General features: G+C 34.6%; 2 protein-coding genes across 2 annotated transcripts; both read right to left on the bottom strand.

Moving 5' to 3' along the window:
* Window positions 1-499: 499 nt before the first annotated feature.
* Window positions 500-5,919, bottom strand: LOC136800904 (dihydroorotate dehydrogenase (quinone), mitochondrial-like). Its single transcript, XM_067057515.1, has 8 exons — window positions 5,645-5,919; window positions 5,217-5,416; window positions 4,788-4,921; window positions 4,424-4,539; window positions 2,520-2,633; window positions 1,893-2,046; window positions 1,260-1,419; window positions 500-774 (listed from the first exon to the last, which is right to left on the bottom strand). The coding sequence occupies exons 1-8, from the start codon at window positions 5,864-5,866 to the stop codon at window positions 651-653; spliced, it is 1,224 nt and encodes a 407-aa protein (XP_066913616.1). The 5' UTR covers window positions 5,867-5,919; the 3' UTR covers window positions 500-650.
* Window positions 5,920-6,248: 329 nt separating this feature from the next.
* LOC136800903 (uncharacterized) lies at window positions 6,249-8,625 on the bottom strand. Its single transcript, XM_067057514.1, has one exon. It carries the CDS (start codon window positions 8,556-8,558, stop codon window positions 6,249-6,251), a length of 2,310 nt encoding a protein of 769 aa, XP_066913615.1. The 5' UTR covers window positions 8,559-8,625.
* Between the last annotated feature and the right edge of the window lie 4,354 nt (window positions 8,626-12,979).

The raw sequence follows: 12,979 nt of genomic DNA, 5'->3' as shown, positions 1-12,979 counted from the left end.
CAAATAACGTAAAATCCTATGTATAATTCAAATATTATTAAAAGTGCATGTGTAAATTGTCTCCTCTGTTGATAAAGTATAACGTATGTATTACGGCATAGAATTTTGAAATATCCGTATAATATATCGGGTCTGTGTACAGATAGGTTAGTTATGCAATGCAATAGTTGATGCAAAGAACGACGAGTAAGGAACACAGATATCTAAGCCCGAAGGGCTAGATAGGCAACTTTAAGCTTTCTCCAGCAAAAAAAAGTGAAGCAAAAATTTGACTTTTTAAATTTCGTGCCGATGGATAGGATCTAGCATTTTAATTGTTTTCGGAGCGCGAGATCAAAAAACGTAGGCGGCAAACACTATTTCACATCTCTTAAACCGGTGAAATTGCATATTTTAGTCACGTGACTCTGGTAGGAAATCCTTCCAAAGATGAGCTTCACTTTTTGATGAAAGCCGCAAATCTAGCCCTTCGGGCTTTACAGATATCTGTGGTAAGGAATGCATGAATTAATTTTTATTGATTGACTAAAAAAAATGTCCCAATATAAAAATTTCTCCCACAAAATAAAAAGAACTAAATCAATAAATTTATCCTAAATATTTACAAAGATTTTTTAAATTCCTTAAAAAAATTACAAAACAACAAAGCACTATTTTGGCGCTTCAACAAAATTGATTTGATGCATTTGTTCTTTAGCAGTCGGTGTCCCGGGGCAACCGAATGGTATGACGTCACAGCCAACTGCATCGGCGACTGATGCGAACCCGTCGTCCCTTTAATTGAGATATAAGCAAATATTAATATCAAAATTACTTCTCTGATAGGGAAAACATGACTTTTTTTGAAGCTGTTACCACAGGGGGTGTGAGACCCCTCGCACCCCCTGCTGTTACCAAAAAGCTGCTTCATTACAATGCTAACCAGTTTACGAGGTTTAGTCTGTATGGGGGAGATATTGCCCAAGATCAAGTAACAACAGAGCTTGTATAAATAAAGGGCGTCGTATCCTAGTTAGCAAAAGTTAAATTACGTCGGAAATCCAAGGATTAAAAGATCTTTTCGTGATATTCATGACGTAATGTTTTATACGGAAGCACCCAAAAGGGACCGGGTGTTTGCCACTAATTTTGAATTTAAACACTAGCGCCCGAGCTATATTGGGTGTTCGACTATCAACGTCAACTGCTTATGATATAAAGTGCATTGGAAACCTTTATGTCAAACTATTTGCTATAAAAAGTACAAACACAAAACATACCTTAACAGCTTAGCCAATTCTCGTTTGATTTTACCAACAACTGGTGGACCATGTGTCGATAGTGATGAGTAAAGTTGAATAAGAGATGCGCCGCTACAAATTTTCTCATACGCATCCTCACCTGTTGAAATACCGCCTACTCCGATGATGGGTATATTTCCTAAACACACCAAGATACAGTGATTAGGAATTTACTGTAACACGTTTTCTTTTATAAGAGCAAACTATATAAGAACATAAGACTTCTGTGGTCAAATATTAAGAACAAGTTAGGAAAATTTAAATCAAATTTAAGTCAACTCTTAAGAACAAGTTAAGAACACTTTGGGGCTTTGAGGGCTTTAAAACACCCAATTTCTTAGGAAAAAGGACAAAAATACTAAAAAATTAGAGAAAATGAGAACATGTTAAGAACATCAGAAGGCTTCAAAAATTTTGGATGTTCTTACAAAAAATAAAATCCGATGAAAAGTGATATATAAATAATATAACGGTAAAAATTAACTACTGCTACTACGGGAGTATTCGTAAAAGATTTTCAAATGATGGAAAACATGAAAAACATCACTTGAAGGATTATAAATTTTAATCCTAGAGAAGTACTGTCTAAATAAGAGGTTGACATATAAATACCTTCTGTAAGGTCAAACATATCTTTGATACATTGTGTCGATAATTCTTTCAATGGTTTTCCACTCAGGCCTCCTTTTTGTGTTTTGTCGACTGCTTGGAGTGATTCTGGTCTGGTTATTGTAGTGTTGGTCACAACCAGGCCGTCAACTCTGGTCTGTAAAATTGATGAAAGACAATTATTTCAAACCATGTTCAGAAGTTACGGTTTCGCATCGCTCCGGTATGGTGTTTGTTACGGATAGGAAGTGTTCATACTAATTTCGGGAACGTTTCGAAGCAGCAAAACGAAGCAGTTCCGTTCCGATGAAAATAGTAGAGTAAAAGTTTTGGAAGGTATTTCAAAAAGTTTTTAATTAAGAGAGACACCCTTGTTCATATTCCTTGAGTTGAACACATCAACATGTTTCAAAGCAAAATTAAATATTAGCCTGGAAATATGTTTTCAAGCTGAGAAAATCAAGCGGGATTTCAGATTGCTTTTCTCATTGATCCAGTATGCAGAGTTCAGTCTACTTATCCGATGAAAATGAATTTCCAGGGTTTATTTCTCATTGAAAAAATTTATTTGACGGTAATCGCAGTGGGTTTCAGTTCAGAAACTATACCAAACAAAAATTTATGACATACCTTTGCATTTGTGACAACAGCAGCAATATCCTTTTTATCTTCAATGGTGAGGTCTGGTGCGACTTTGACTACCAAAGGCGGATTATTTGATAAAGTTTTCTTTGCTTCTAAAACCTGGGTAAATGAGATAGAAAATATACATTTTTCGATGACTAAAATACATGGCTAGTATATAGACCGGGTTTTTCAAAAGTGTACACGTTTGAATTCAGATTCTGATGAGCAAACTAGAAATTTTTATCAATTGGAAGTTTTCTATATTGGAAAGAGTAAAGGCTAATTCAAATTTTGATATATTATACATTGAACTTGGTTCATTCTTATACAAAATGTCATTAAACTAACTTAGACATGATATAACAAGCACCATACTGAATGGACCTACCTAATGATTAACATCAGATGAAAATAACAAAAAAGTGACAATAATTGTACGAAACTTCAGAATGGAAAAATAAAGCTTGTGTGTTGAATAATGTAAAATCGTAAAAAGGAATTTCCCCGAATACGAAAATCACTTAAACCATTCAGGCCCAAAAAATCTTTTAAGCTGTTTTTGGCCCAAATTTGCCCAACAAAATTTTCCTTAAAAATCTGGCTCTGTCACATTTTGGGCATTGCCATCATTGTGCAAAAAATCAGAAAAAAATTATGAGTCAACATTGAGAAAAGCTATATTTTCTTATTTGGTTAAAAGGAATTTCCCCAAAATACGAAAATCCGTCTTTTAAGGCGAATAAAAATTTTCCAGGAAAAACCACTTCAGCCATTCTTTAGAGAATCTTGCCCTCCATCTTTGTACAAAAAATCAGAAAAAAGGAATGACAGGATTTTGCACAAAGTCCAAAAAACCCTATTTTTAGGTAGTTTTTGGCCCAAATTTGCCCAAATAAATTTTTTCTCAAAAATCGGGCTCCGTCACGTTCTGGGCATTGCCATTTTGCATCATTGTGCAAAAAATCAGAAAAAACTAATGAGCCAATCCTGAGAAAAGCTGGTAACAGACGAACGAACGGACGAACGAACGGACGAACGGACATGGGTTAATTTAAAGAACCTCCACCGGGGTACCTAGCCTAGAAATCTAAGCTAGTTTGATTCAGTCAGTAGGATAAATCTAATGGTAAGTTGTGACTGAATAACTAGTATTCCAAGGCAAACTTAAAATCCGTAAATATAAAAAATCTTTAAAGCGCCGAAAAACGCTATATTGCCATAAGCCGTGTGTCCTAGCCTTGTGAATACGGGCTTAGTTAACTAGGCTACGGGGTACCCGGAGGTAGGTCCAAAAAGTATTTTGTTTAAAGACAGAAGACGATAGCATACAAAGTCGCGATTTTGATTTTATTCTCTCTAAGTTTTTTGTCGGTTGACAATATTAATAGTATGCAGTGCAGTATGCAGTGCTGATGAGTCTCAATAAGGACAAAATGCATATGCTGCTTTCTGCAACTCAAATCTCCTGAAAGAAGATAGTTGGACAAAAATTCTAATTTCTTCACATATATAACAACCATGTCCCCGTATTTCCTAGGCTTTAATGGAACCCAGAGAATTTAGGGCGGTACATGTTTTTTTCTTTAATAAGCATTGCACTTATAAGCATATCTAGGCTCAGATATGGGGAAAAATTAAGCATATGACAAACATTACTTGAGCCTACGAAAAATGTTTTTTCCCTGATTTTGGCTGGAATTTTACGGATTTTCAGTATTTCCCTAAATTTATGTTTTAGATTTAAGCATCCCCTCAAGCATTTTTCAGCCTTATTAAGCTTTGAACCTAAGCATCTCTGAGCCTGTTTTCGGATTTTTGTATGCTTATAAAAAAACAAAACATGTAATACACAAGGCCCGAGCTTGGGTATATTAAAAGATACCAAATTTCCTAGCGAAAAATGTTACCTTTTCAATGAGTTCAGCTAATTCTTGTCGTCCTTGCATTTTCCTCAACCCTGGTGTGTTCGGTGACGAAACATTGATGACCAAAATATTGGCAAGTTCACCGAGTTTCAAAACACCTAAAATTAAAAAAGAGAATAATTTTCAAACTTTAAAAATAATAATAACAGCGTTGTGTTTCTTTGAAATAATACTTGGAGGGATTAAAAGAAATCAGTGTTTTTCGGAGTAACCTTGACATCTAAAACTTAGATTGTTTGAAGATTTCAGCCAAATTTAGTCTTGTCTTTAGTCTATTATTTGAGCAACATATTTACAGCTACTCACTCATCAGCAAAAATGGTAATCTACCAAATATTTGGCTTACCTTTAACGTAATCATCTACAGCATTTTCAGTTGTCTTGTTTTTACCAAGGTTGATGGAGACAATTCCAGGCTTGTTCCGTCTTTTGGTAAGGTTGCTGTATGCAGTGTCCATACCAAAACTGTTGAAACCATACCTTTAAAACATTAAGATCATACATAGGTTTGCTACAGAGTTTTATCAGTTTTTTAAAGAACCAGGATTCCCTCGATTACGGATGAAAATTTCAAAATTTTCATTTTATTGACAACCAATAATAAAATTTTTCACCATTTTTGGGACTTTCTATAACAGTCACGCCTTGCCTGATTATGGTTGACTAAGGGAGAGTTGATTTTGATCATAAAAGTGGCCTCGAAAACCCTACAAACTTTCAGAAAATAAACCCTCCACTCTTTCTATCGGTGGTAAAAACATCTCCCCTTACCAACCTATTAATAACAGCTTCATCTTCTACCAGCCTAAAAACACGTGGTTTTGCATTTCCTTCTTGTGGTTCAGGTGTGATGGAGCCGACTTCAACAAAATCGAATCCCATCTTCAACATTCCATCCACACATTCAGCATTTTTATCGAAGCCAGCAGCCAAACCAACCGGAGAATCAAAATCCAAACCAAACACTTTGGTTTTCTACGTACAAAAGTAAAGCAAGTTAAAGATAATGTATTTTAAAAAGGTTGTTTCATCGATGATCTTTTCTGCAAACAGCAAGAAATTTAAAATATATTATTTAAATATGAAAGTAACACCCTAACAGACTTCATAGATATTCATAGATAAATATCGTTATGATGCTCAGTACCAGTGTACCATTTGGGGGTAGTTTCTTATAAAAATTGACAAATAAAACAATCTTACCAGAACTTCTTTATCTGCTGCACTTGTTGGGAAACTTGGTACCAAGCCCCTGGAAGCTAGTCTAACAGACAGCCTGTGGGCCACTTCTGCATCCAACAGTCTAATCAATGGCATTGTGACATTTTCCCAAACTGTTTCATTTTTGGTTTTCATGAGAAGTAGCGAGGAAGCAGCAACACCTAGTAGACCTCCAACTGCACCAACCGATAATTTCCTGGCCATTTTATTTCAATATTTCTTTTTGTTTACTCAATCTGGTATGCTTTTTTCTAAAAAAGAAAGAAAAATTATGTATTTTAAAGTCTTATGTAAAGTTATTGTATAAAGCTATACAAACGTAAGGACTGCATGAGGTTATGATTCAGCTTATTAGTGATTTAAGAATTGACCAAAGAATTTTGAAAATACTTTCCCTTCTCTTACAAAATATCTAGTAAATGAATATCAGTTGAATAAAAAATAATGTAACATGTTCTACTGATAATCAATCTACCACTCAAAGAAGACTTACTCCATTTATTAGGAAAACACCTCATTTAAAATACTTTGAGTGACTTGCTGTATCAAAATCATTGTAAATTTTTTATATATTATTTCTTATATATCATTTTCTGTAAACAAAACAAGGAATAATAAATAAAAAATTGATCAAAGCTTGTACCATCAAATAAAAATATTTTGGAGCAAAAACACTCCATATGAACAGATGATACCTCATCAAAAACACAACAATACTGTATAATAGGATTTCAATCATTTGGTAAATCCATATAGTAAATCCAACAGATTTCATCAATGTCGGTGCGTGGTTTGATAAGCAAATGTACATACTGAAGAAAATGTATAGGAAGCTTGAATATGTGGCTATCAATGTGATAATAATTGATATGATTTCATGATATTCACTCAATCCAATCATACCAGCTGAAATGTCCACTGTGGCAAAACTATTTGAGTTCCCCTGTGCAAAATGACAGAATCGTGTCAAAGTTAATAGTAAGAAAGATATTTGTTTATAACTTGGTCGTTTTCCCATTACTGGTATAATTTTCTCCACCAAAATGCATTCAACACCAACAACTAAAGTAAACCAGGGAAAATTCGACGGACGTAAAAATAACAATGCTAAAAACATAAAGCATGTTTTCATGGATTGCATTTGAAATTTCGTCTTGATGGTCTGTAGGAGAATAACAAAATAAATGACTTTTACAATGGAAACTTGTGATTGCTGATTACATAATTGATCCAGATAATTCTTGCAGTGGCATAGTTTGTATGATGTAATCAATACTAAGATAACAATATTTAAATATTCCTTCATCATTTTCTTTTTCAATAAAAGCAAAAAGACAAAACCAAGCAAAATTGTAGCAGCTAAGCTCCCATTATTTGCATTTAGATAATTCTCAATATCCTCCAGTGCAATCCAGTTAACACCAGTTTGATTCCATGATTTTACAAGTCTTAACAATAACATCAAAATAAAAATTGGTGTTGAGAGGATATTTGATTGGCATACTATCAAAAGCATAATGAACGATGGTAATGCATAGTAGTATAAGTAATGCTCCTCTTCAATGAAACTACTTGATGTTTGTGACACTTGGAAAATGAACAACCAAAAGTAGATAAAACCGTTAGTATAATTTTTATCTTCTCTTTTAATCTGCTCATCAATATTTTGATCCCCAACACCAAGGTTTCTTTGACAGTAAATTAGAGATAAAACACAAGATAGAAAAATGACTATGATTCCTAAAGCCATCAGTAAGTCATTGTAGCTTGATGAATTCATCACTAAGTAATCTGATGCTTTTTTGATGACCTGATCATCTGTATGAATTCCATTACAATAATCTAGGAGCAACTCATTCAAATCTTTTTCAGGGATGCTTAGTGTGTGAAAGTGACATGCTAACTTTCTTTTGACTCTTGCCATTTCTTCAAAATCATAGATACTACTTATAAAAGGGGCTGGAACACCAATGCTTTGTTTTGGGATCTCGGTCCCAAAAAGAACTGAAAAAGTAACAGCAATATCGATTTGGCGAATATTCTCCTTATAAAGTGGTTTCCCATGCAGATGTGTTGGAAGAAATATGAGGGGAGTATTAATTTCTTCTTTTGATGAACCTCCATGACTCCCAGCGTTGCTCATTCCATGATCTCCTGTAATGACTATCATTGTATTTTCATTTGATTTCTTAACTGATAGCCAAATTCTCTGAATAATAGAATCCATTTCTTGAAGTTTTTGCTGAATAAGTGGACTAAATGGACCGTGTGTATGACCTATATGGTCTAATCCAAGGTAATGCAAGATCATAGAGTCCCAGTCCAGGGTTGTTAATTCAGGATTAAGATGGCGTGTTACATTGTTGTCAACTTCATAAAAATCATTAACATAAAATGAATTGGTTCCATCGCTTCTTAAAAACTTCTCAGGGAAAAGTTTAGTCCATGTATTATCACCATAGAAAACCATTGAAATGTTATTGTTATGAAACTGTTGGACAAAGTTATCTTGTGTGTATTCCTTTGAAGCAGAGTTTTTGAAAAACTCAAAAAAGCTAGGGATTGTGCCAGATGTTATGGCCTTTATTCGAGGCATTGTAACTGTAGGTGAACTTGCTATCGATACATAGCTGAACGTTTGATTTTCTTTAATAAGTGATTGCAGAAAAGGCATATTGTGATTCCCATCCAAAATGAAGTCTGATCTCAAAGCATCAATCAAAACAAATACCAGTTTATCAATCTTCCTGAATGATCTTTTGGAAAGATTTGTATTTTGCGAAAAATCTTTTGTTGAAATAATGTTTGTATTTGGTAAAAAGCCATTGAAAAAACAGAAACATCCAAATAAATGAATAACAGTGCAAATCAGCAAATAGGAAGTAGAGCCATCCATTTGATATTTCTACTAGGTTTTCTGTAAAATGTAATAATAAAAATCTAAAAAACAGCATCATTTAGTAGCATCAAAAGTTATAATCTAAATCAAGGGGGTAAAACCTGTTTTATCGAACATAAAATAAAGGTGGGTAATATAGAAATATTCCAATGGCTTCTTGAACATTATGGTTCACTCTAACATCAGAATTTCTAGTCTATGAAATATTTTGAGAACTTCATTTCTCAAAATAAGATTAAAATTTTTAGTTTATTGTTAACGTAAAGAAATAACAAAACCAGATATCAGAATAATGCCAAAAGCATTTATACATGATGTAAGATCATGGATGAGATCTACCTGAATAAAGTCCTGACTGGGCACAAGTGTTTCAACCGGTATTCCAACGAAGCCATATTTTGGTTTGTACAGAAATTTTGCCCGCTCAAATCAAAACAACAAAATGGTCAATCTCACTAAAGCTAAACATTGCGGCCACGGCATTTCCCTGGATAAAAATTCTGGTCATGTGACCATCCGTGATTATAGACCAATGAAAACGCTTCATTTCCCAGGATTAAAGTTGTGTCTACACTGACACGCGAGAAATAACTAGAAAAAGAGAGAAAAAACCGGGGGTCAAATTAAATTTTTCTCCCTTCTTGCGGCAAATATGAAAGACTTTAAGAGGCCATTTATTTAAGAAAGGGGTGTTATATCATAAATAAATTATGTAAGTAAGTGATATTTTAAGTAACAAGTTCATTAACAATTTTATTTTGAAGTTTGTTTTTAAAAACAAAACCCCTGTGCTAGATGATAATTTCATTTTCTTAACTTATGGACCCATTTGGAAGTATTTGTAATACAGATCATTTGGCAGTGTAGTTGCAGCCTATACAAGAATTGTAATCTAAAGTCTGAAGTCGTAACTCCTTGCCAGTGACCCCGTAGAGAAATCTTTAGTTGGCAGACACTGACTTTAGGTTGGTTTGGAAATCGTTTTATTTTGAAATGTAATCTTCACTTTAGATGAATACTTTCATTTATTTGGATTCATGAAAGGTTCAAGGTTTGTTTACTTTTTATTTCAAATTATTTCATTGATTTAGTGAGCTGCAATAGCTGATTGAAAAACGAATATTTTTTATAGTTATCAGCGTGGGCTTGGCCGCCATTTTGAATTTCGATTTTTTTTCCTGTACTCGGCAATTTAGAGGTTGTTATTAATACGCGATTTGGCTTACGCGCAACACTTGTGTGGGGTTCTAGGTCCCTCCACCAAATTTAGCCCCCTCTGAGAACAAGGTCCCTCAGCCTGATAAAATTTTAGGTTCCAGTATTGGAGAAGGTGCAATACGATGTCTAAATGTTATATATAAACAGTACATCCTTGCAATTGCATGGGGTGTGCATTTACTACATATTTTCCATACCCAAGAAATCAAGAAACTTTAAAGAAATCTGAACTTTTTTTATCTGCTCAAGTAATCTCAGCCAGGGCAAGATTTTAAGCGTGCAATTGCACACATATAAATTTTGAGCTATCATACTTTAAATTTGCTTGCCAAGTATATATTGGAAAATCCAAGATTTTCCCATAAAAAATCTTGAATGTTACGGAAATCCTAGAGTTTTTCAAAAGTAAAATGCTACGGAAAATCCATGTCGTCCACAGGGGGGTAACGGACTATAACTTGAACCGCCCAATGATGACAACCTTGTTGTCAAATGCTCCTAAAAGTCTACCGTCAACTGCTCTAAGGGATCGTCGACAAAAACCTTTCGAATTTTTTATCGGCATTGGGCCAATAAGGGGGTGGGGGGTTTAACTACCGTACATACCGATAAAAAAACAAGTATTGGGACGAAAATCTAAAGTCTGAAGCTTATCAGCCCAATGCCAATAAAAAATTCGAAAGTTTTTTGTCGAAGACCCCTAACTTGGGACGATTGGAGCGAAACATGGGACTGGTTGATGTCTGGCCTTTATTTTTACTTACTGTTAAATCTCATTGACAACTCCACCAAGTTTATCAATCATACTTCTTCGTTCCTCTTAGAGTGCACACAATAGAGACACTCGCATGTGTTCCACTACGGATTTTTTTCATATTTCGATTTAAAAGCCTACTCGATGTGAAAGAGAAATCGTGTATTTTTTAATACGCCGTTCGATAACTCAAATGATGGGACTATCTCACAAGTGTTACGCGTAAGCCAAATTGCGTATTACGAACAACCTCTAAATTGCCGAGTACAGGAGAAAAAAAATCGAAATTCAAAATGGCGGCAAAGCCCACGCTGATAACTACCGTGAGTGGTCCTAAATCCGACAGCCCTGCCTAAATCCGACCCCCCCAAATAACTGCTATGAAAAAAAATTCTATGTTTACAAACATTCCCTCTCCAAGTTGAACAATAAACTATTGCAAGAAATCTCGCGAAAAAAAACATCTAACAAGATGACTATAATGTCAAGATGTCAATTATTGTGATTGAAAAAGTGTGAGTTGTAAAAATAATTACCTCTATTATTCTGAATCCGTTGCTCGTGTTTAAAATGATTTTGTAATAAAAAATTATGTTTTGTATAAGAAGCAATTATTGTTATGTATATGGTTCAACTAGTTGAATGTATCAAATCTCTCAGTTTAGTTGACACTTTGGTCTGTCCATCACAAACTGCCATATAAACAAAACTCAACATTCTCACAAAAGTTGTCTTTTTGATTTCCCAAAAATTCGTCTAAAGCGTTCACTTCCACAATAATTTATGTAATTGCAATTTTGGTCAGACCACAGTCGGCTTCAACATATACACGTGTTTTTATTTACGTGACTGAAGTGCCTAGTAAAACAATCCGGGGGTAAGTGGCGAGGGAACACAACAGATTATTTGTAAAGTAAAGAAATAAAAATAAGAAAATAATGAATTAATATTACATACTAAGACGCCCCCGTCTTTTACTCTCGTTTAATTTCCAATCTCGGAACGTGCAAAACGCCCGTCCCCGCCCAATATCCACCCAATCAGCTTAAATTAACTTTAATTCTCCTTTGACTTTCAAAAAATAGTAATTATGAATTTATAATATTTACAAAACCAAAAAAATTGATACTTCATTAGTGAAATATTCAATAAATTCCAAGTTTCAATTTTCAGTGGGCGTTTTTCTAGGGCTTTGTTGATCGCGCAATTTTTGCGTCACACAAACTTTCTCGGCCGCTCGTAATAATTATGCATTGCCAAATTTGGTTCTCCATTGTCAAGTCAGGATTGATGGTGACGTCATCTAAGCATAAAAAAGAAAGGATTTTGTCAGTTTTATGCATATATTAATTTGCGAGATATTCTATTCGCCGCGCGAGCGCACTTTTCGTAGACTAGTCGGAATACTTTCTTTTACTCGCGGGATTGATGGTAACTTTTCATATTCGTTATTTTTAACATGGCTCCGAATGGGTTTCTAGGTCCCCCCAACAAATTTAGGTCCCCGCTACGATTTACTTTTTTATTTATTGAAATATAAAGGTTCAGGTCCCTGCAAAAATTGCTTTCAAGGTTCAGGTCCCAGCAAAAAAAGCTACTGTCATTTCTGGTAGTATTATTACTAGTTTTTTTACGTATCAACATGGGACGTCAACCAACTGAGGAAGAGAAGAAAGAATTCATGTACATCATAAAAATGCGGGGTTAAAAAAAATTGGGGGTCCAAATTGAAAATTTAAATAAATGTTGCCCACCATGGTTGGGCAACGAGAAAATTTTGGAATTTTAAGGGTAGAAATTTGCCATTTTAGCCTACATTTTGATAGAATGTAAGAGATAAGTTCAATAGAAAAATCCTTAAAACTTATTAACCAAAACAATAGTGAGGGGGTATTTTACTGTTTCCTAATAAGCCCCCCAGAGCTTTAGTGTAGCCCTTCAGCTCCCCCCACTTTTTTAGGTCCCCCCTGAGTTTAAAAAATGAGACAGCTTCCACCCACTTTTAAGCCAATTTGAGATTTACACCCCCCCCCCAAATAGTGGGGGGGGGGGGCGGAGCCATGTTTAAAATGAAGCAAAACCGAAAAACAACGAAACATTAGAAAGTTGCGTATTTCCAGTGAGTAAACGATTCTGACAATTAACAAAATTGATGATGATGATTTTTTTTCAGTCAGGCAAATGTCTCGTATTGGGGGTTCTAGTCTTGACCCCTAAGCCTTCATTGCGTCACAGCGAAAGGTTCGTTTTTATTTTAGTTTGTATCTTTGAAAGACCCCATCGAATTTAGGCAGGGCTGTCGGATTTAGGACTACTCACGGTATCAAAAATCTTCGATTTTCAATCAGCTATTGCAGCTCAATAAATCAATGAAATAATTTGAAGTAAAAAGTAAACAAACCTTGAACCTTTCATGAATCCCAAATAAATAAAAGTATTCATCTAA

This window comes from Clytia hemisphaerica, unplaced genomic scaffold (assembly GCF_902728285.1).
Source record: "Clytia hemisphaerica strain Z4C2 unplaced genomic scaffold, Clytia hemisphaerica genome assembly, whole genome shotgun sequence".
In the NCBI taxonomy this organism is placed as follows: Eukaryota; Metazoa; Cnidaria; class Hydrozoa; order Leptothecata; family Clytiidae; genus Clytia; species Clytia hemisphaerica.
The sequence above is the reverse complement of the archived record's forward strand: the minus strand, read 5'-3'. Positions and strand labels throughout refer to the sequence as shown.

What these genes read in the sequence shown, in the direction of transcription:
- LOC136800903 (XM_067057514.1), bottom strand. Translation starts at nt 8,558, where the DNA reads ATGGATGGCTCTACTTCCTATTTGCTGATTTGCACTGTTATTCATTTA.
- LOC136800904 (XM_067057515.1), bottom strand. Translation starts at nt 5,866, where the DNA reads ATGGCCAGGAAATTATCGGTTGGTGCAGTTGGAGGTCTACTAGGTGTT. An exon ending in GATGAAGCTGTTATTAATAG is followed by an intron (nt 4,922 to 5,216) that starts GTTGGTAAGGGG and finishes AATGTTTTAAAG; the next exon opens with GTATGGTTTCAACAGTTTTG. An exon ending in TATGTTTGACCTTACAGAAG is followed by an intron (nt 1,420 to 1,892) that starts GTATTTATATGT and finishes TGGTGTGTTTAG; the next exon opens with GAAATATACCCATCATCGGA.